This window comes from Ciconia boyciana, chromosome 3, assembly GCF_034638445.1.
Source record: "Ciconia boyciana chromosome 3, ASM3463844v1, whole genome shotgun sequence".
Classification (NCBI taxonomy): Eukaryota; Metazoa; Chordata; class Aves; order Ciconiiformes; family Ciconiidae; genus Ciconia; species Ciconia boyciana.
Genome location: NC_132936.1, coordinates 39929054 through 39951045, shown reverse-complemented (window position 1 = coordinate 39951045; position 21992 = coordinate 39929054). Strand labels below are relative to the sequence as shown.

Sequence of the window (21992 nt, the reverse complement as noted above, 5' to 3'; positions counted from 1 at the left end):
TCGCACAGAGAACGGACTTGTAATAGTCACCCTGTCTCCCCCATCGATACCGGTTCACACATCCCAGGGTTTTTGTTATTACGTGTGAACCTGAGTTCTGGGGGGTTTATTCCTTCACTGGCCAAAGACAAAAAGGGGCATCCATATCTGCCCATCTACTTTTTTCCATTCATTGGGAAACAGAAACACGTTCACCTGGGCAGTCCACGGATCAGCCGGGGGAGCAGAACTTGTACAGGCAAGGATTCCTGGCAAGGATCGGATTTTGTCCCCTTAGCTTTTAAGACCTGATGCTCAATTCCCTGTGCAGGAAAGTTGAGACTGAACCTCACAGCACAGTTTCAAAGAAAATAAAAAATGTGGAGCAAATTAACTTAGGACGAAATCATAATGAGAAAAAAGCTTGAGGAAAAAGGTAATTGGGATAAATTTCACACTCCAGCTCTCCTGTCCAAATGTACACTGTAACTACCTTTAGCCTGCTGAAAATGCCATAGAAATACCACTAACAAGCCGCTTGGTTCACAGGAATACTGTTTATAGCAGACATGAAATCAGGAAAACTGTGGAATACATTACTGGTTAAAAAGTTAAATCAAACTCCTGGCAAATAAATTAACAGTCATTCCAAATTTTCTTTCTAAAATGTAGGCTAGCATACCGCAAAGCAAGTGACAAAGTATTAATGTAATGGACAAAGCCCATTAACAAAGTAATGACCTTTCAAGCCAGAAGACAATCTTGTCCAGTACCTAACTGCTTAATGAAATCATTACCTCGGCAGCGTAATTACAACAAGCCTTTTGCCAGAAGCCACAAAGAGTCGAGTAGACCCTGCCCATCAAGCTTGAATTCTGGTGCTTACAGCTCCACCACTCCACTTCAATGCAAAGAGCCATGCAAGCGTGCTGAACACGGCCGGCATGGAGCTGACCCACCGGAGCAATGCAAACTGGTATTGGATTAGCCTTAGTTATCGTACACGTATGCACTTGCCGCTATGCCCCCCGTCTGTCCCAGGGAAGCCAGCCCCAGAGTGACTGGAAAAAGGCCAGCAGTCACACGCAGGTAAAGAACAGGTTGGAGGGACTGTTCTCATACACCTCCATACGAGGATCAAGCGCCACGGTCCTCAGCTGCTGCCATCACTGTGGGGCACACTTAGCAGCAAGCTTCAAACAGGTAACACTCCCGGCTTCTAATAGAGACAAATCTCAATGCTGTGGGTGCACAGCAACTTTGAAAACATCTTGACTGATTTTCCTGAGAAGATGCACAAATCTTTCGTGCTACCTCTTCACTTCAGCAGAGACTCCAACTAAAAATAAGCATCCTGCACTGAAAGTAGGGAAGCACGATGCTTGGCCAAGTGGGTGTTCCAGGTTCCCACCATTCCAATAGCAGATAATTTTTAAATCAACCCCCAAAAAACCTGAAGACCTCCCAGTTGCACTAAACACAACAGTTTGATCCTTTTTCGGCCCGTAGGATAAAATGTGATGGTATGACTAGCTGTATTTTAGGGAGAAATCTCCTGTGGCAATCCTAAAGCTACCTTACTTTCAGAGGAAAATGTTGAAAATTGCAAATCTATCACTTAAGATCTTACGCTGTTTCTATACCGACAAATGTAATCGCATTTGCCATACTGCGCTTTTTCGGATACTTATCTTCAGAGAAATGATGTTCCCCTAAATTAGCTTTTTAAGATAAACACACATGCATGTGCTGTTTATTGTACTTTAAAAATACAAAAAAAAAAAAAAAAAAAAAAGTTGAGCGCAGAGAAAATTCCTCAAACTGCATTTGGAGAGTGACCTAAGATGTGGGAAAGTTGTCTATTGCTTATGTTATTTTTTCACCCACTTTTGAGTGCTTTGAGGCTGCATTTCCCCTGAGTTATGACAGATATTGCCACCCACCTTAGTTCTTCCTGCCTCTGCCCTAACAGAACCTCTTTGTTGTTTTATCTAATCAGATTCAGAGGCCCTGCTAGAGTTGGCTCTTTCAGACTGTTCAAAGCGGTTATACTTCTTATTTCCCAGGCTTCAGAAGAACTAAAAATAACCAAGTGAAAATCTGAAATGCAAAGCTAATATTCTTGCCAGTGTTAAGCAGATATGTTGTCAGGATTAACGAGAGATTTTACAGATCTGAAAAATTTGAATAAATCAGAACACTTAATTTTTCTTTGCTGAGTTTTCTGAGTTTAATCTTTCCTAAGCCACTAAGAATTTTTTATAAAAATATTTACCTTATTTTTTTCTGAACCGAAGATATGTGGTGTGTCTTTACACAAAGAGAAAAATTTATAATAAAACTTTCTGTATACAAAAGAGAATATCCATGACAGATGAGGGCTTGCAGTTCAAATGACTTTGGGGTGGAAGCGACCCAAGTTGTTTCTCCAGACCCCGTGGAGAGTAGGAGTCGTAGGTGTGCTGCCTGATGCCAAGCACTGAGAATTTCTGCTGGCAAAGACGGGCCTGCAGTAGGCATAGGGCAGGATCATTAGTTCCTGGTTCAAATGTGCTACGGTTGGTCACACCAGCCACGTTTGTATCTATCTTTGCACAATAATTTTCCCAGGATTTGTCAAAAGTGAAAGCTCTTAATAGGAGGGATCCTGCTCCACTGGCTGGATTATGCAGTAGAGCAATGTTTCCCCACAAGTTTATAGAGAATCGGGAAATGGAAGAAAAAGCAGTGTTAAATGTTGGCAAATGCACTTCTTTTAAGTTGAGAGAGTGAGAAGCAGCTATAATTACTGACTGCAAACATCCACTGTCTTGAAGGAACTTTTAACTGCTTACATTTGCTGGCAGTAGCACAGTTTTCTCTATGATGGAGAACTCCTGCAGCCAGTAATTACAGCAACTTGGAGGAGGACTTTGAGCAACTTCCAGAGGAACTGAAAAGTTGGCAGCACAGGGCACAGCATTAAGGCAATTAAACATTTATACAAATGAGCCAAAGGGAGGATCCATTTTCAAAAAGTCTGAGAAACACTGCATGCCTGCTAACTTCCAGAAACCGGGAAATGGCCAGCAACGTGACAGCCCAGCTTCCAAACTTGCAGCTCTGTTCAAGGGACACAAGCTTGAAGCAGAAGTAAGATCAGCGACCGGTCTAAGCCTCCAGAACAATTTGAAACACGACACACGATTTAGTTCTCAGCTCATGGAGAAACTGCATGATGGAAAAGACCCGGCGGGTGCGATCCTAAACTGAGTTCAGGCTAGCTACCGTAATGCAGTCAACCATAAATCTGGCCCTCGGGATCTGAGGACTATGGTTAATCAGTGGCAGAACAAAATAAGACCTGTAGTGAAACAGAAGTGAAAGTATTAAAAATGATCTTTTAAACTGAAATTATAGTTAGGTGAACTATTTTATAACTAATCCTAATTTAACAATGCCAGACTACTGTTTTCTCTTGCACGAAATACAGTTCCACATAATTTTTTTGTTTTCTGTGCAACCTGTACTTTTATGGAAGGCTTTTTCTTTTTCTGATGCGTATACTGGAAAGGATTTTTATTGCACAGTCATGTAAGGAAGTATTAACACAGTGGGCATGCACAGAGAATGCAGTTTTAACTTCTTAATTCACCACTGTTTGTTTGCTTTTCATTCAGTATGAAACTGTTAACCTTTGAAAAAACATAACCAAGAATACGGCTAAATATTTATTATCATAATCTCATATTTCACATATTTGCAAGTTCAGTACTGAAATACTATCTAATGCAATGCCTCAGCCAAAGTGGATGTGGCAGACGTTTTGTTTCTTTTTTATTTGATGTCTTTTTCCCCATTGACATTTATGGATGATATGAATTTGAAATCAGACGTGCAAAAACAAAAGTACGGATATTTTATCCCTTTTAATTTTACCATTAATTGTTTGAAATTATTATACTAATACATGAAGCCTTATATTTTAGGAATCTGAAGGAAAAAAATGCATTAAGTGTACTCATGCCACATATTTAAATAAGAAGCCACTGACTACAGCGGCAAAATCTTGTTTCATAGAAGTCAACAAAGGCTTCCCACCCATGCCAGCAGAGCCAGAATTTTACCTTATAATCTGGGGCTCTGTCCAGCAGGATCTATTTCAGAATTTGTGACCACCCTTCCACTTTATTAGCATCGCCACCCAAATTGCCACGTTCCTGGCCGAAATTCACGGCTAGCCCCGCTCTCCGTTTTTTAAGCTCCACTGTTAAGAGCTCTTGAGAAAACTGCTCCAACTGGTTGGCATTAGAAGGAAATGAAAATCTTTTAAGTGGCTATTGTGCATGCCATTCGAGCGCACTGGATGACATTTCAACACCAGGCAATGCCTCCTCTCCACCACAGTCACAGAGTGGTTTGGGTTTTTTTCCTTCCCATATGGGCACTGAGGTTTCCAACAGCATTGATCCCTCTGCACATTTTTCTATACTTTGTACAAGCCTCTTTCTTTGAACGTATTTCTGTAAACAGAAAGTCTTCAATGTGCGACAGTTTTTTAGCAGCTTGCAGGACTGAGCCCTTGATGTGATTATTTGATTATATATGAAGTAACTCTCATGATCAATGAATGATGTCGCAGCTATCACTTTGAAGTCAACAGCAAAATTTGCATTGGCTTAAATCTGAGCAGGATCAAGGCATGCAGCATCAGACTGACATCCCCTAATTAATTTCCATCTCTCTCTTTACATGCTCATGCCTCACTCCATGCTTTTTCATGGGACGCTGATGTCTTCACCGGCAGTAGGCTGTCATGCTTAACAAATTGTTCTAGTATATTAGTTTACGTGGGCATCCTGTCCTTGATCAGCTCCCACATTTCCCAGGGACAGCAGCAGAAGTTGCACACAGACGAAATAAATGACCCATACTTTGCAAATGGAAATGTAACACTCCATCTGCAGACAAAAGGCCTGACTGAAGGAAGTGCTGCAGCGCCTTTAGCAAAGTAATTCCTACAGACTTGGGTGGAAAACACAGAGCCCGTATTTCTTTGCTTCTTTGGATTTAAACTACCATTTATACTTGCATAAAAAAATCTGGGCTATATAAAGGCCATATTGGAAGCACGGTCTTTATCTCTCCAGCTAACAGGAAATGAGAGACAGTAATAGGATCCTAACTAGTTTCTCACTTGCGATGAGTATCCAACACTTGCCGAAGAAAATTTCCTTTCAAAATCTTTTCATTCCAAGTCTGCTCAACAGAGAATCAAAATGCGTGTGCGTGTGCGAACAATGTTCATTTGTATTCTTAAGTGAGCTTGTTTTATTTTGCCATTTACTAAATGCTGGCGTAAAAATTCCTGAAGCAACGTGACTCTCACAACAAACACAACTGACAGACCCTAGCTGGAGAGCACATGCCAGCACAGACTGCAACTGTTCTGTGGTTATTTGAGAGGCAGTGGTCAGGGAAACAGGGGTCATTAATTTCTCTGCATATTTTAAACACTTCCAGAGATGTGCTAAAATGTATTAAAAGCACAGCAGCCGACATCGAAGGCTGAAACATTAGAAAAGCTTTAGAAGGGGATTGCTGTGTAAGAGCGGGAAGGATGGATTGGTTTTGACCTTTGCATGAGGGAAAGCGACGCGCTTTTAACTCTTCCCGTCTTGCTTCTGCAAAAGATCAGCTGCACGGCTTCTGAAGAAGCGCGCCCTCCGGAAAGTCGACGAAGACATTTCGGCTGCAGGTGGCAACAGCCTTACCGCCGCAGGCTTCGTGAGCACGAACACGGGTGGTCCTCCGCACGGGCCCGGCATCACGCCCAAAGGGAGGAGCAAACCGCGTTAGGGTTCCATGTCCCGGCGTTACCGCACGCTCCCGCGCAGCAAAACCAACCGGTGCCAGCAGCCAGCGCGGGGGCACTGGCAGCGGGGGGCGAGCCGAACCCGCGTCCCCTAGCCCCGCTCCCGCCGCCCGGCTGCCGGCAGCCCGCGGGCAGATGGCCGGAGGGCCCCGCGCCCGCCCCTGCGGGGGGGAGGGAGCGGCCCCGGGGCCGGCACCGGCCTCCCCCCGCCGAACCCCCGCTCGCCGGAGGCAGGTGCGCGGGCAGGCCTCCGGCGCTGGCTCGGCGGGCGGCGGCCGCTGCGTTATCCTGGCGTGACCTCTCATGGTGGGAGCGGTGAGCGCTGAGCGGCGCCGCCCGGCCCCGCTCCCCCCGCCGGCCCCGCTCCCTCCCCTCTCCCTCCGCCGGCGCTGCCCGCCCGCGCCCAGCAGGGGGCGCCCCTCCGCACGCCCGGCGCGCGCCGCCGCCGACGTCACCGCGCGGCGACTTCCGCCTCCAGCCGCGCGGGCCGGGCCGGGCCGGGCCGAGGCGACCTTTGCCACGGTAGTAATGGCCGCCGGAGCCCGTGCTCTCCCGTCACGTGCTCCCGCGCGCGCCGGCGGCGGAGGGGCGGGGGGAGAGGAAAGCCGGCGGATTCGGCGGCATCACGTGACACGCCACCCCGTGGTCAGTTTTGGCGGGCGGTACGGTGGCCGGGAGGGTTTCCTAGGCAACCGCGCCGCCAGCGAGGGAGGCCGCCATGGCCGAGAGGGGCCCGACGCGGCCCAGGTACGCTCCCGGCGCCCCGAGGCAGGGCAGCGGGCGGGCCGCCCGCCCTCAGGGCAGCGCTCGGCTCTGAGCCGCTTCCTCTCCCGTCCTCCGCCGCTCTCTGGAGCGTCCCTTCAGCGGCCCGCGGAGCCGAGCCCTGCCCGCCGGCTCGGCCTGGGGGTGCCCCGTCGGGGGCTGCTCTTCTCCTTCCCTCCTCCCGCCCGGCTGCCCGCCTCCGAGCCCCCGCGCTGCCGGGGGCCGTCGCACCCTTTCGCCAGCACTCGCTAGGCGCAGGGCGGGAGAGGACGGGGCTGGAGCGGAGCCGCGGAGTCGGGGCTGGGGTTGGGAGCACGGCCCGCCGGCCCCAGGGCTGCTGCCCGGCTGCCGCCGTGCGCCAGCTCTGCCTGTTGTAGGGGAAGACGGAGGAGGAGGAGGATCTGGTCACGGCTGGTCCTAGCCCTGGGGTGATTAAAAGATTACATGGAATGCGTTAGGCTGTATAAGCTTTCCTTCATCCCTGTGCTTTAGCCATACCTTTCCAAAACTTTTGCTTTCTGCCCTGTGTTATAGCATATATCCCAGTAAGTGACTTCTTTGTTTTACAACTTGCAAAGTCATTTGTGAGCCTCCAGTTCTAAAGGTATGGCTGTAAAGTACATTTGCTAAGGGTAATGTTTATCTGTAATCTTCTGTTATGGAAATTTGAAAAATAAAGTTTTATATTGTTAGTTTTTATAAAAGCTGTAATTATAAGGTAGACAGAAGTACAGCTAATGTCAGAAGAATCTTTTTCTGGCAAGGCTGGAATTAAGTATTCTCCACTTGCTGAAGTAGTTGGCACAGCTAGTAAACTGTTAAAGCATCTAGTATTTAGCATTTAATGTTCTTTGATGTAAAAGTATAAAAGGATACTGGATTATGTGTGTCATGAGAGGTAACATTCGTAATCTTCTTACCATGTTTTCGGAGATATTGTCCAAGTGCTTACAGAAGGATATCTTATTCAATTCAAAGTCTGGGTAGTCTGCTATAACTTTTTTGTTTTTTTTAACTGCCAAAGCCAGTGTCGGGTGGTCTATGGATGAATAAGGAGTGAAAGCAGGAAGCAGTTGTCACAACTCGCCTGTCAAAATTAATTTACTAGGTAGGTAACAGTCCTGTGTACTGAGAGGACTCCATATTGGGAGAAGTTTTAGTTAATGGTAAAAGCATTTCTGCAAATGTTTAGCCCTTTTATGTTTACATAGCACTTCTCAGCCTGGAAGATGCTAGGGTGGTTTAATGCTGCTATACATACGCAGTTTTGAAGGTAGCCATATGTGTTGAGCAGTGTGATGTACAAAAGCTTTGTAGCGTTTTGAGCGTGGGGCATATTTTATACCTGAGAAGTCAACACAGACTTTTGGGAATGGGAGGGGGGAAATTGGCTTTCTGAGTCAGGGCAGATCAAGCCAAATGTTGTCGTCTAATCTTAAAAGACTTTCATGCATTTATTGTTTACCAAGTCCTAAGCACAGCAGAGATGATCAAACAAAACTTATAATGCCAGATGTCTCCAGTTTTGGAGAAGAAACACAGAAAGGAACTAAAAGCCCTTAAAATGGATGGGAAGTATTACTGCAATGGATTCTTGTTTGATCACTGACAAAATGCATAATTGTGGGTAGCTAAGAGAGCTGTCTTTTGAAGAAAAATGTAAAGATGGTGATTTATTTATCCCTCGAAGTTTAAATGCTGACTGTTGGTTTGGAAATGAGTATGTTGATTATTCAGAATTTGGGTAATCCAGGTATGTTTGCATTGATTGTCTTGATCAGTAAATAATTTAGATTAGGAGGGGGAGGAATGAAATTTGGCATCTCGAGCTTTCTTTTGCTTATAGCTCTCTATGAAAGCAGCAAATCACTAGGCTACCTCTAATTTCAGAATGCTTTTAATTAACTTTATTTTTATTTTAAATCTTAGCTTTTAAACTCAGTTGTTTGGAAGGTAACATCCAGTCGCAGATTATGGCTCATAGATTTTCAAAAGAAGAATTAGATGAGCAGTTTGAAGAGTTTCTGAAAGAGGTATGTTTCAGAGCAAGGTCACATCCCTTTTCCCTATTAAAATACAGGGGGAAAATTGAGTATGGAAGAATATGAAATGGAAGATGCAGCTGTGCTTTTATCACATAATTCTTGTAGCTGTCTTATGTGTGGGTCTTAGCAATGAAGCGAACACCTTGCAAAACTTAATTCATACTATTTTGCTGTATTGAAATCAAGGGAACAGTTTTGTGATTAAATAAATATTTTGTCACTGCTAGGTTATATCCTCAGAAAGAGCCCTTGTTTCTTGATTTTTGTTTCAGTTTAGTTGTGTGTGTTATTTAGTAGCAGAAGCTTCAAACTGATATATAATTGAATATGAGATTTAAAACTTTTCCTGTATGTAGGCACAAGCTATGTTTTCCTGAATTCTATTTAAAAATTTTCTCGTATTATTGCTAACAAAATGAAGCATGTTGTAGTGATTAGAAAAATTTAATTTGATTCCTTTTATTCCTCATGGTGCTTTATGATTTTGAGTACAGGCAAAATCATGCACGTCTGTAGGTTATGACTTAAGCTAACAATTATCGGACGTGGTCAAAATGCTCTAACTTGGTGTGGTTTTTTCACTGCATATAGACTTGTAATGTCAGAATTTGCCCTCCGGTCTATCAGACACACAGTGTGGTAAGCCTAAGATATAAATAACACATACATAAGGCCTTTACTAGATTCTATTGCTATATATAAGCGTAGCTAATGATGGCAGAGAATATTCTTGGGGTTTCTGTTACACGTAATGTATGCTTAAAGATGTAGAGGCTGTGCCACAATTTAATTACTTGTGAAAAATGTAGGTGCTAGATTCTATAAAAATTGCACTTTGTACTGTGTAGTAAAGATCTGTAGTAACCAGAGGCTTCTTTTTCAAGAAGATTTTAGCTTTCCCAGGTAGGTCTGTAACTGCTTTGACCATGCAGCTTCTGAGGTGTTTTTACAGATACAGAATAGATGTAACTTCACTGAGCAATACTAAATTGAGAGAACAGAAAACCAAAATGCCATCTGAAAATTAAGATTCAAAATAACTTAAAGGTAGATTTTGGCCTGTAACTTGATGATGTAATTGAGTTAATATTCTTGAATTCACTGAAATTATTAATGTTAATAAAAATAGAAAATTAGGCCTGCATTTCTGTCAAAAGTTCTTTATTTACTATTGTTATGAAGGGAGTTGCTCTGGGGAAGAGAAAGGAGGTTTATTCTTTTGTTTGTTTTGCGCATCTGACAAAACTCTGCATGTGATTGCTTCTAGCATTTTGTTCCTCATTTGATATGCTCTTCTTGCTCCTCAGCTATTGTCCACATTGAGAATGCTCGAGTTAGGAAAAAATCAAAATAGCCGTATTGAATTATTCTAAGTGGTATTTGCCATGTTCCAGAGCATGTAACTTTTAACAACTCCTGTCTTAATTGTTTTTTATCGTTTCAAACTAAAACTGTTTGTAAAGTGTTTAAACTTGCTTAAACACATACATTGCCAATCCAGTCATTAAAAATATGCATTATTTTATGTTTTGCCAGCTAGATACAGGCCCAAACAACAATGACATTATCTACTCTCTGTTACTTTATATGCATGCATCTTCTGTTATGTCCCTCCCTTTGCTTTTGTTTTTTATAAAAAGTGTGCAACCTTTTAATGTTAGAAAGATGAGAAACTGATGTGCTTCATTGTTCAAAATCACTGTGTAGGTGATGTTTGCGTTGAGAGTATAGCAAAAACTGTTTCTTAGTAGTTTGAGGAAGACTTAATGTTGCTTAAGCAAATCTTTCAGAGGAGAAATGGAGCGGGATGGTTTTTCCCTTTTAAATAACTCAGAGTTAGTGAAACTGCCTTTGTTTGGGGGGAGGATTGTATGTATGTTTGCGATTAAAACTTATAAAGTTAAAGAGAGACTGTAGATACAGTTGGATGATGCAGGTCTAATATGAGGATTAAACTAAAGTCTTTTGGCATATGCACTATCAGTGAAGAGGATTTTCTAGGCTTCTATCATTATACAGAAGGAAACACAAATGTCTGCCTGGTCACACTTACTCCCAACCCCTTGCCAGAACGGCCTGTTGTCATCCATAATTCTTCTCTTCCTCCTCCGTTGCCTGTGTGCCTGTGATCCTTCTACTCCCCACCACCAGTATCTTGCTTTAGCGTACTTCCCCTATTGTCACTTTAATTTACGTATCATCTGTCATATTGATACAGCTCCGGAGTGTTGGCTGTGAAGTTCCCTACCCATGCAGTGTGAGGAGCTCTTTTTAATACACAGTGCTTCAATTAATTGTGTTTTTTGATGACACATCAAGCAAAGCAAAGTTAGGAAAAAGCCATTGTCTTCTTCTAGGCTGACTTTTGTTCTACTTGATATTCGTGGACAGCTGAGAAGGAAGACTTTCAAAAGGAAAAGCTATACCATCTTTATTAGAAAAATCTGTGGACGAGTACCTGGAAGAGTAACACTACCCATTCAACCATGTTTGAAAAACATTTTTCATTTGTATTAAAAGATCAAATATACTAAAACATTATTTTGTACTAAAAATATAATTTGGAGTAGAGTGTTTTTATTCAAAAATACTTGTTTCATGAAATAATTAGGACAACTGGTCATGAAAGTCTGAGTGTTTTAGATCCAATCCTGTATTACCTATCTACTTTCTTAAGTTCCTTCATGTGTATAGGAGGTGGTAAGCTGATTATGTGCCACGTAGGTGTCCCAATTCTTAAAACTGACTCTTTTGGCTTTTATTTAAGTTGAGATTAAACAACTGACACTTTATTTCTCTCTCTCTCTCTCTCCTTTTTTGTCTGTGTGTGTGTGTCTGTGTTCCTGAAAGACTGACAGGCTGTTTTATAGGGGAGAGGAAGGAAGAAATCAGTGCCACTTAGTGACACTGAAAAGCCATTACTGGTCCAAAAAGTTGGTTGATTTATTTATTTCCTTTTTTTCAAAGGAAGAAAAAAATCTGTAAGTTTCGCTGTTGAGACAACTGACATGTTGGGAAAAATGCACTAGTATTTTTGTGTCAGCATTTCTTTCCCAGCTGCTGCAACTTTACTGTCTGCAGTTGACAAGATGGCTGGACATAGAAAGTTTCCAGAACTTGAGAACAACCTATGGGAGTTTCAGGTTCTTTAGTTACAGTACTCTAAGGAGTATGAGCATCGTTGAAGTTCTGCTTACAGAGTAGAGGATACTGTTAGTCGTAAAAGAAACAGCAAGCGATAACAGAGCTTGCATCAAGCACCTGTCAGTACTTCTAGCTAGCAGGAAGCAGTCTGACCTTTGGGGACAATGGCACTAGTACTGGTGTTGTGACTAGTGTAAGGAAGTTGTTATTTATAGGACATTTATTAAGAATGTAAAGCTGTTTTGTTCTATGTCACTGAGCCATCTTAAAGAAATTGCAATACATCCTGCTGTCTAGCAGTTTCATAATTTATTAAAATTGTGCGCAAGGCTTGGAGCACTTAAATTTTCTTTCTGAGACTGTATGACAAGCATTTAGTTTTCTCAGTTGAAACTGTAAGCTCCAAAGATGTTATTGGTCAGAAATATTAATAAGTATTACTTTCTTATAATTATTTTTCTCTTAAATGGTAGTTTTGGATAATTGGCATTTCATTTATGAATGTTCTTGTTAGGCCCGTATAAATTGAAGTGTTAGATATATAGTAAAGGTAGGCTTTTATGGTAGTGCTTCCTACGCAATAGGAATCAGGCAGTGGACTGCAGAGGCTTCTTTTAATAAAACATCCTCTTGTGTTTTACATATTAGGTACCCACAATCCTGTTGCCTCTCGTATTCTGTTCAGACTATCACATTGCCTTATTTGTCACTATTACAAAAGTGAAGCTTTTGAAATGTTCTCATATGATGGATTTCATACATGAGTTCTTTGTTTCTTACGCTTTGTGGCTTTTGCTAACTCTATTCACTGTGTTCTTTAAGAGACTTAGGACAATTGTTTTCAACAATTATGGCTAAAAAATTAGATAAAAATAGAAAGTATGCCACTCCCCTTAACCCCATGTTTACTGAGTTTAAGCACAAAGAATACATAGCACATAAGGTTGCAGTGCACTAGCTTGATGAATGTATTTCCTTGTTCAATGTCTGGACAGCTAACTGTGGCTCTGAGCCTGCTGTAAGCCACAAAGAGCTTTATTAAAGGAAAAGAACAGAGATCAGTTTATTTAAAAAAATCTTCATCACTTCAAAAAAGTGCTGTTGTCTTACGAAGTGTCTGTAGGTCTTTTTCTTCCTGTTACTCTTCAGTAACTTAAATTAATAGGATGTTCATACTCAGACTTTTTTTCTCCATTGATTTAAGCCATCAGTCAAAATTGGCATGGATGGCTAACACATAGGAAAGCTTAATACACAGAGTTGGGTAGGAATGGCTCTGGCATTTCTATGAATTTCCCTGAACACAAAGTATGCAATTAATTTCTGAAATCTGATTTGCGGGGAGCTAGACTGTTGCTTGTGAAGGTTTATTTTTGGAATATTAATAATGATGTTCATGTACAAAGCAAGGCCAAGGCAAAACTGTTTCTGCTCTGCTTCATTATCTTCAGGGAGGACATAGTCAGGATTTTGGTTCTTATATGTTGTAAGTAGTTGAAAAAGAGCTGATTATGCTGTTCATTTTAACATATACTCTGCTAAGCAGTTAAGTTTTAACATATGCAAATTCTGGCAGTGAGGTTATTATAATATGCAGTATTATGCCACATGAATATAGTTATTGTTTCTTACTCAGCTTTGTCATGCATATACAAAAAAGGCAGACAGTGGGGAGTAAAGAGAGGCATCTGAACTCAGAAGTCCAGAATTGAGTGGCTGAAAGACAGTTAAACAATGTGAAAACGTAAAAGCTGTCTTTAATCTTGTATGCAATTGACTCAGTCTCTTTCAGATGATTCACTTGGAAATTCAAAGAAAAAATCCAGCATTCTTGAGACCTTGGGACAGCCCAGGAAAAAAGAAACAAAGAAAAAGGATTCAGTGCCGTGGTGGTTATCTGAGGAAGATTCGGATGACGGTGGTAAATAATGTAGTTTTGCAATTTTTTTGGCCACCGGGGGTCAGGCTAGTTCTTTCTCATGCTTCATATAGGGCTGCTTTCAGATTAAGTTAATGCCACTCAAGTGCTTTAGAACATTACAATGCAAGTTTATAAAGTATAAAACTCAAATGTAATTGTATTTTTTAAAAGGGATTGTGTTCAAGCTGTAAGCAAGCTTTCTGCTGTTTTTTCTGTAGCTTTCAAGTTATTAAAACTTGTAAAGAGTAAATACATTATAAATAGTAAGATAATTAAAAAATGTAACTTATGAATTCTACTGAGATATTTGGAGATGTGTTTTGTAACCAACCTGTTCCTTATACTGACTTTTTATAGATTTCTGTTTTCAAAAGTGGAGAGGAAAAAGACCAATTTGTATTATTTTATGCTAATCCCAACATTTGTAATAGGTTGGGGAAGCACAGGAAAACTTTTCAACAGCAGCTGATTCAAAGACTGTCAGTATTCAAAGTCAAAGTCTGTCAGTGTTCTCATACATTTCCCTTGCCAAGAACCATGGCTCAAGGGGAAAAGGGCTGTGATGACATGATTGCTAGTTCAGTATTGACTTGGTCACATAGTTCTGGAAGAAAATATATTATTGTTTGCAAGCTTTCCACCTCAAGTTTTCCATTTCTTCATTGTTTTCTTATTGGGTAGTAAAGCCTATGAGTAGTTAGTCTCCACAGGGTGATTGCCTCTTGTTCTTGTAGTAATTGGTGGCTTCTTATTTTCATGATCTGTATAACTTACAACTGGGGCTTAACAGAAAGTTCCAGAAATCAGTTTTTCATATGACAGAGTTAAGATACTGCTGGTAGCCTCCAATTTTAACTATAGCTCTCTCCTGTCAGTGTTGTCATAGTTACAAGCCAAATCTTAGGCAGCAGTTGTGCCGTTTAGGCACAGCCCTAATAGGTGTTATCTGGACTGCTTATCTGTCTCTGGCTTTTTAACATGTTGCTGGAAAACTCAGATGGATATGAGAGAGTTCCTATCAGGTAGTGCAACCACATATCGGGTAGTTATGAGACACTATGATTTCCTTACAGCTTTTCAAAAAAACCAGAAGGACAGAGTGTTCTTGCTGGGCAAAGTGTGAAAATTAAGCGGTTAGCATGACCTCATTTTTCAACATACTGTCAAAGAAAATTTTCAGGGGACTTTAGAAGTTCAGCATTCTTCTGTGTTTTTTCTCAAATGCTTGAGGCAACCCTGTGATGCTTCTCATGCTATTTCAACCAAAAAACACTGGAATAGGTGCTTAAAGAGCAGGATGATTACAAGTGTTAGAGAACAGTGCTTGTATGGGTTAAGTACAATGCAAAGCAGAATCAGAACAAATAATGTGATCATATAAAGTTGTTCCCATCCAAACTAATTCTACCACTTTTATTTTTTAAATTAAGAGTATCTTATGAGCTCTGTAGTTTAACTAGAGGTCAAGCTATTAGAACTGAAACATGCTTGATCTGCAGTTTATTGATGTATAAAATAAAAACAGGGTTCTGGTAAACTTTTTAAGGTCTCTCTTAAAAAAAGCTTCTCCTTTAACAGGAAAACTTTCGGAAGGTGAGCCTACCCAGTTTTGCCGGTATGGAATCCATTTACTTGCAAAAGAAGCTAGCCTGTTCATATTCATACTCTTCATGATGAGGGGCTGGTTTTTTTCACAGAGTTGAAAGTAATCTGTGTGTAATGCCCTTTGAATCAAAGGTCCAACAGGTCTTGGCAGTTGGACATAATAAAATTGAGAATGCAAGAGTAGTATGGTGCTCAGGTGTATTAATAATGGATTATTATTAATAATGTAAGTTACTGCATGGGATGACTGAGAGGAAGATTATTTAGATTTTTAGCTTTTCGTAAGGTTATTAAATGTGCCCTAAATAGCAAACTATTTGTCCCGCTTAAAAAAATAATAATATTGCTGTGATGATAACAAATATGGAAATAAGCTGAATTTATTTCTCAAGGGGTAAGGTTGGCATTCTTTGAAATTTTGTGGAGATTCTTATGTATTCTACTAGTCTTGAACCTCCACGTTGGTTGCAGATAGGACTCTTAGTGACAGGCTGTCAACTAATAGAATTATTTTTAAAGTGTTTTGTCAACATGAATCAAACTTATGTAAATGTATAAATCTGACCTCCACCCCCAGTGTGGCACTGCATTACAAATATGTGCTTCATATGTATGAGTTGATGTGTTTGGTGGTACTGTATAGAGAACTGTTGTATTAACAAAGTAGAGTCTGGCTAATTAGCTTGAGTAATGTACTGAGCTGACAAGTTGTTTCCAGTTTGAGGTTTTCATTTTGAGTTACTTCAGTATCTATATCATGCTTTCTTAAAAGACGCCAGACATGACTGGAAGACAAAATATATGCTATACATTTATTTGTTGTCTGAGGTTTTTTTTTCCAAGGCATCTAGTTGCAGAAGTGCCAGGAAACAGGTAGAAATTTAAACTAGTAGCCTGTTTTCACTTGGTTTTGTAGATTAATGGTAAACAGCATAGACTATTTCTGTTCATTTGGCTGAGCAGTATAAAATACATTTTAAAATAACTCAACTTGTTTTTCTAGGCACGTTTGAACTCTTTGTTCTTCAGCTTTAAACTGAAATGTGCAAATTATGATTCAAGATACTGTCTCCCATATTTGACAGGTTAAAGACATACCTCTAACTAACATCCTTTCTACTTGCTGTTGTTGTTTAAATGATAAAAAGAAATTGGATAATAAGAATTCCTGTCCTGTCTTGCTTGCCTGTCTGTTCTTGCTGTTTGTCTTACTTTTCAAGATTTTCAAACAAGATTTGTTAAACTGAGAAAAGAGAAGAAACTGATGGAAAGCCATGCTGAAATAGTGGAAAATAGTGAACAAAAGAGTCCCCATTCAGATTCCCAGTCTGGTATTTGATTAAATGTTTTGTTAAATTTATTCAATATCGGCTTTGTATTACTAGCGCGTTTCCTATAGAAAATCCTTTGCAAATTGTCCATTTGACCATAGTGTTCTCACTGAAAGCAAGCTGCCACTTACTTCATTTGTCATTTCCAGAACAAACTAATAACTGTGTGAACTTTTGCTCAGTTCTTGTTACATCATACATCACTACCTATAGTGATGTAGGAGGACAGGCAGTATTGAATGTAAGCCAATGCAGGGGGAGAATAACTTTGCAAATCTAAACAAAGGTCAGTATGTTTAGTAAACAGAAAATCTCTTACACTTTCTGTATTTCATTCTCAAGAAATATTAATATTCACTGTTCTTCTTGTTTAATTTCAAAGACTCCAGTCAGAGAAGCATTCTGTTTATTTTCTGTTCATGTGATTCTTTTCCCTCTGCTGACCACTAGGCTACTCTGGGCATGCTGCCCCTGGAATGGAAACAGTACAGTTGGTGTAATAATGACAAACTAAGTTGTTTAATCTACAGGATTATTTCAGTCAATGTAACTTCAGATTCAACCTTTTATGTGAAGTCACTTTTTATGCTATCTGAAGAGAAACTCCAAAGAATAATTAAGAGTTACAAACATAGATCCATTAAATAGTTTTGTGTAAATGACAATAGCGATTAACTTTTATATACTAGTTTAAACGTGGCTTTGGTGTTAAATTCAAGCAGATCAATAATATTTTGGAGAGCCATGACAAAGAAATATTTGGCACTTGGTCTTTAGATTGTGTTGGTGATATACTATGTAGCTTATGGAACATTTCTCTATGTTAGCTTTCTAGAGCATATGTGCTGCCCTGTTTTCATAAGCCTCATTTGCATAGAATAGCTATAAAGCATCTCGGTCTGGGAGATAAACACTAAAACTGAATCTATTTCTTGAATTAGGCTTAATATTTGAAATGTGAGCAATAGGAGGAGTTTGGCAGTTATTTCAAATTACTGTTTTAAAAGGCATCAGGTGTTTGCGTTATTTACATCAGAAGGCATGCTGTCAACACTTTTCATTTCCCAGTAAATGTGGGAGAATATAAATCTAGAGAAGTGATGCCTCGCTAGTGGACTTGGACATCAGTTGAAGGAATAGAGGACCTGTGCATTGTATCAGAATGGATTTCATACCGTTTCTGTTTTCGCATTGCACCTGCCATATGCTGACCAGCTTCCTTTAGTCATCTTGGATGTTTCTGAGTTGTGTTAGCTTCTGGTCACATCTCCCCATAGTCCTGTTTCTAGATAGCATAAGTATTTGGCCTGATCCCCTAGACTACTCTTGCTCTCTCTTGTGTCAAGGTAAATTCAAAAAACCTGTAACTAAGACTTTTCTCTGTATTAGCCAATTTGCCCCCTCCACCCTGACGATTTGAACAAGGAAAAGTCTAATACAGTGCATCTGGCTAGCCTAAGGTATATAAAGTGTATAGTGTGACTATCATCTAAGTATCATGAGAGCGCACAGTTTTCAGCATAGGTACTGTTACCTAAAACTTAATTCTGCTAATGTGAATGGAAGCTGTTTGGTTGTATTTTCTTCTAAGCAAGTCCTCACAATGGTTTGGTCAAACAACATACAGTTCTTGTACCTGACAGTGATAAAGACAGTAGTAACTCATATTTATGTACCTATGTTTCTCCACTTTTCTTTGAACCGATCTAGATGCTTTCTTTCAAAACCTGTAGTACAAAACTTCTTTTATTGTTGAAGTAGTTTTACTAGTTTTCTTTGTTTTCAGATAATACATTGAGCTCCTAGAACAGTGTATTTGAATGCAAGGTAGTGGAGCAAGGTGGATTTGTCTTTTTTGAAAATAAAAAAAGAGGAAAAAAAGAGTTTTATTCTCAGAAGTTATAAGTATTAACTTTAATTTTTAGTTATAGCTAGAAAATTGTAGATAATTCAATCTACAAGAAGCTGAACTGCATTACTTTTTCAGAGTGCCAATTTGAATTCTCACATCTTACTTTTCTCTTTATTCCCTGTCCATTATGTATAAAAACTTATAAATGTTTGTGTACACTTAAAAGTAGTTCCCCCTAAACCTTCTTCCAGTGTATCTCGCAGCAAGGCTTTGTCTAAATTCAAAATGCTGGAAAAATTTCATAAGGACAAGAAAGAGTCGTACTTAAACAAAGAAGAAGGAAGCCTCACCTCTGACAGTCCAGACAATTCTGAGGGTAACAAATTTATTGTATTTTTATACGATATTAAAAAGCTAAAATGGCTCGATTCTGACAGTCCTAGTCAGATTAAGGAGAAAAGAACTTTTTAAATAGATGTTTGTCATTGTCTGTAGGTTTGAGTCCTTTGTATATTTATGTTTTTAAACTTTTCTCTGCAAGTGTGCTGGTTAGAAATATTTTTCCACGTGAAACTCAGGTTCTTGTTTTAATTAATTTCAAGTGGCAGGACTTTAAAAAAGAATACTGTACATTAGCCTTACAAAATATTGCATGTGAAGATATGGGTAGTGAAATCTTTGGAGTTCAAGAAAACTGCTGTTTCAAGAAGTTTTTATGAAAAGTAACAAATACCCCCCCCAAAAAATAAATCACTCTTGCAAGCCCCACAGAAATCAGTAGGAGTGTTCAAACAGCCAAGAAACACAGTGAAAAGAGACTTTGAAACCCATCCAAGCTGACATTTTTTTCCAAGTTTGATAAGTTTCTCAGAGTTCAGATTGTGTAGGGCTAGTAAAAAGACATTTTTGCCTTCATTAGCAATGGTGGTATCTCCTGTAATCTAGGGTGTGTGTCTGGGAATTGGGAGTGGCTGATTTGCAAAACTGAATGGCTGCAAAACAGTGTTTGATTTTCAGATTATTATGGGAGGTGCATTTTTAAAAAAGCTCTGGTCTGGTTTGAACTGGCAAAATACTTAAAAGATATTAGCTAGCTTACATAAATCCCATGAAGCCTTCAAGATCAATATAAGTCTGTTCATAAAGTTCATTGAGTTTGAGGTGAGTTAAATAAAACAACTCAGGAAAATGTTTTTCTCTAAAATTTTGTTCTGTTAAACATTCTAATTGTCTTTTTACTGAAGTATATTCCCATCTTCTTTCTTGTAGATCTTACATAGCAGGGCAGTGACAGTTGTCCTTGATTCTACTAACATATTCTCATTGAAAAATAGGGTGTTGGAGGTCTGGTGAGATTGTGGCTAATCTAAAGGTCTGCAAAAAACTTGTGACCCAGCTGCAAACTCCTGTTTGGTGTCTTGATAACTAGAATAGAGCGTCATCTGAGCAAATTACTTTAAACTACTGCATTTAGCTACCGGAGAAATGGACTATTTATTCTTTTTCACTTCTGTCCAGCACTTTGAGCTTTCCATTTTATACTTTCCAGTGTAGTAGCAGAATGTATTTATTTAGGCATTAACTTTGTATACATGTGGAGCTTGACCTTTAGTCAATGTCTCTGACTTTTATTTGTTGCATGCAAGGCAAGTCAGTCAGAGCTCTGTATCAAGGACAGAGCTGAAGTTAGATACAGGAATGTGGAAGTAATTTCCAAGATGTAGAATCTTATGCACTTAGCCTCCCAATAAAACGTGCAAGGGGACTTTGTCATTGTAAGTCAAGAAAAAAATCTATTCTACTTCTTAACGAGCCGGCTCTTATAATCAGAATGCACATGCTAAGGGATGCCCAGTAGAGAAGGAAAAGGCGTTCAGACTCTTACTGTCCCCACCCCGCCTCACCCTGGGTACGTTTTCAGTACTGAATGGAGAGGATTCTCCATTGTCACCATATAGGCAAATATGGCATTTCTTGGTTGAACCTGTATAGAGGACAGAGTAACAGTCCAGAGTTGAAGCACTTGAACAGCACATGGAAGACTGGTTTAGTCTTCCTTGCTCTGAAGGGTTATTGATGTACGCATCTCCTGCAGTCTCCTGCCAGCAGGAAATGAGCTGTTGTCAGTGCCTTCACCCCTCCTGGTATATTCAGTACAAGGACACAGTTACAGTCTAAACATCATATGGCTAGACAGAACAAAAAATTCTGAGTTTATTTTATCAACTGGAGATTCACGTTGGAAAGGATGGACGTGGTTTCTGTTCCCTTCTGTGAGAACTGTTAAATCATTTCATATGTCATTGGGTAAAATGCATAAACAGCTTTTCTCCTAGCCCTTCTCCTAAGAGAACCTCTAAAGAATCTAAGTATAAATGTGTGTCTTTTAGGAGCAGGCAGAAGGGACTTGGTACTGCTTTTTAACTAGTAATATACTGCAATATTTGGCTTTTAGTTTTCCATAAGGAAGTAGACAAGGCAGCGTTCTGTCTGAGAGCAGAATTCACACATAAAGTTGGTAAGGTGATGTTGAACCCTCACAACAATGAAATTACAGTAAAGAGAGTAACTGCATGTTGTAGTTGCATAAACATACAGAATGGAAGAACTGGGTATTCATCAGTGACCTTCAAGTAACTTTGGTTACTATTTTTTTTTTTTTCTTAAAGCATTTAATTTGCAACAAATGAAAAGGAGCTGCTGGGCCAATGGCTACAATCTTCAAAAGTCTGTGGATAGTAGGTCAAACAAAATTAATAGGCTTCTAACAACGAAATGCTAATTTCTGTACACGGTTTGTGTGTGTGATTGTCTTCCATAAGTAATGTTACAGTAAGTCAATTTTTACAGTTATTATATTTGCCCATGCTCAACTATAGATTTGTGTGGAAATATGAAGGATGGGAAGGAAATGTGTATAACAGACTAATTAATTGTAATTAAACAAGATTTACGTATCTCAGAAACTGAAGTTAGATGAATGTGATTTGTGGGACTGGGTATCTTTGCAGTTGCAACATGAGCTTAAAATTGGTGGTTCTGGAAGATGACTAAAAGACTGAAGTGTCATACAAATAGCTTTTAGATGATAGTCAAGAATATTGCAACTTTTTTCCTAGGAATGCTTGGAACCAATGGAAGCTTTGTCAAGATACAGAACACTTCACAGCGTATGGGGGAAACTGATGAGAATACGCATGTGGAAAAGATGCAGCTTCAGAAAAGTAACGGGGTTGCTGTCTCCTTAAGTAGAGACAGCCTGGAGACAAATGGTGAGAACTGAGAGTGCAGCCATTTCATGAAGTTGGCTAGATCTAAATAAACTATTATTATAAACTGTTTCCCTTAATTCATTGCAAGTTGGGATTCTTCACTTCTGTCAACTGTACCTTGTGAGCTCAAGGCTCCTGGTACTAGCTTGTGATTATTTGATACTGTTAATACTTTGTGAGTCTGTCTATAGTTGTTGTTGACTGTTATGACTATTCTATGTGGACAT

At 39.9% G+C, this 21992-nt stretch overlaps 1 protein-coding gene across 17 annotated transcripts in view; it reads left to right on the top strand.

Annotated features, from left to right (window-relative positions):
* Positions 1–6311: 6311 nt before the first annotated feature.
* CEP162 (centrosomal protein 162) overlaps positions 6312–21992 on the top strand; it is a 76886-nt gene continuing 61205 nt past the window's right edge. For 6 of the 17 annotated variants that reach the window (XR_012041387.1, XR_012041398.1, XR_012041386.1 and 3 more), the window contains exons 1-5: positions 6321–6580; positions 7620–7703; positions 8525–8628; positions 13567–13705; positions 21613–21765. Coding sequence is in view for 1 of the 17 variants with exons in the window: in XM_072855393.1 (XP_072711494.1) it covers positions 8569–8628; positions 13567–13705; positions 21613–21765 (352 nt within the window). In the remaining 16 variants the exon portion in view is untranslated. Of the gene's footprint in view, positions 6581–6660; positions 7024–7045; positions 7200–7619; positions 7704–8524; positions 8629–13566; positions 13706–21168; positions 21326–21612; positions 21766–21992 lie in introns of those variants that run through there. The other 11 variants (XR_012041393.1, XR_012041392.1, XR_012041391.1 and 8 more) reach the window with 11 other exon arrangements.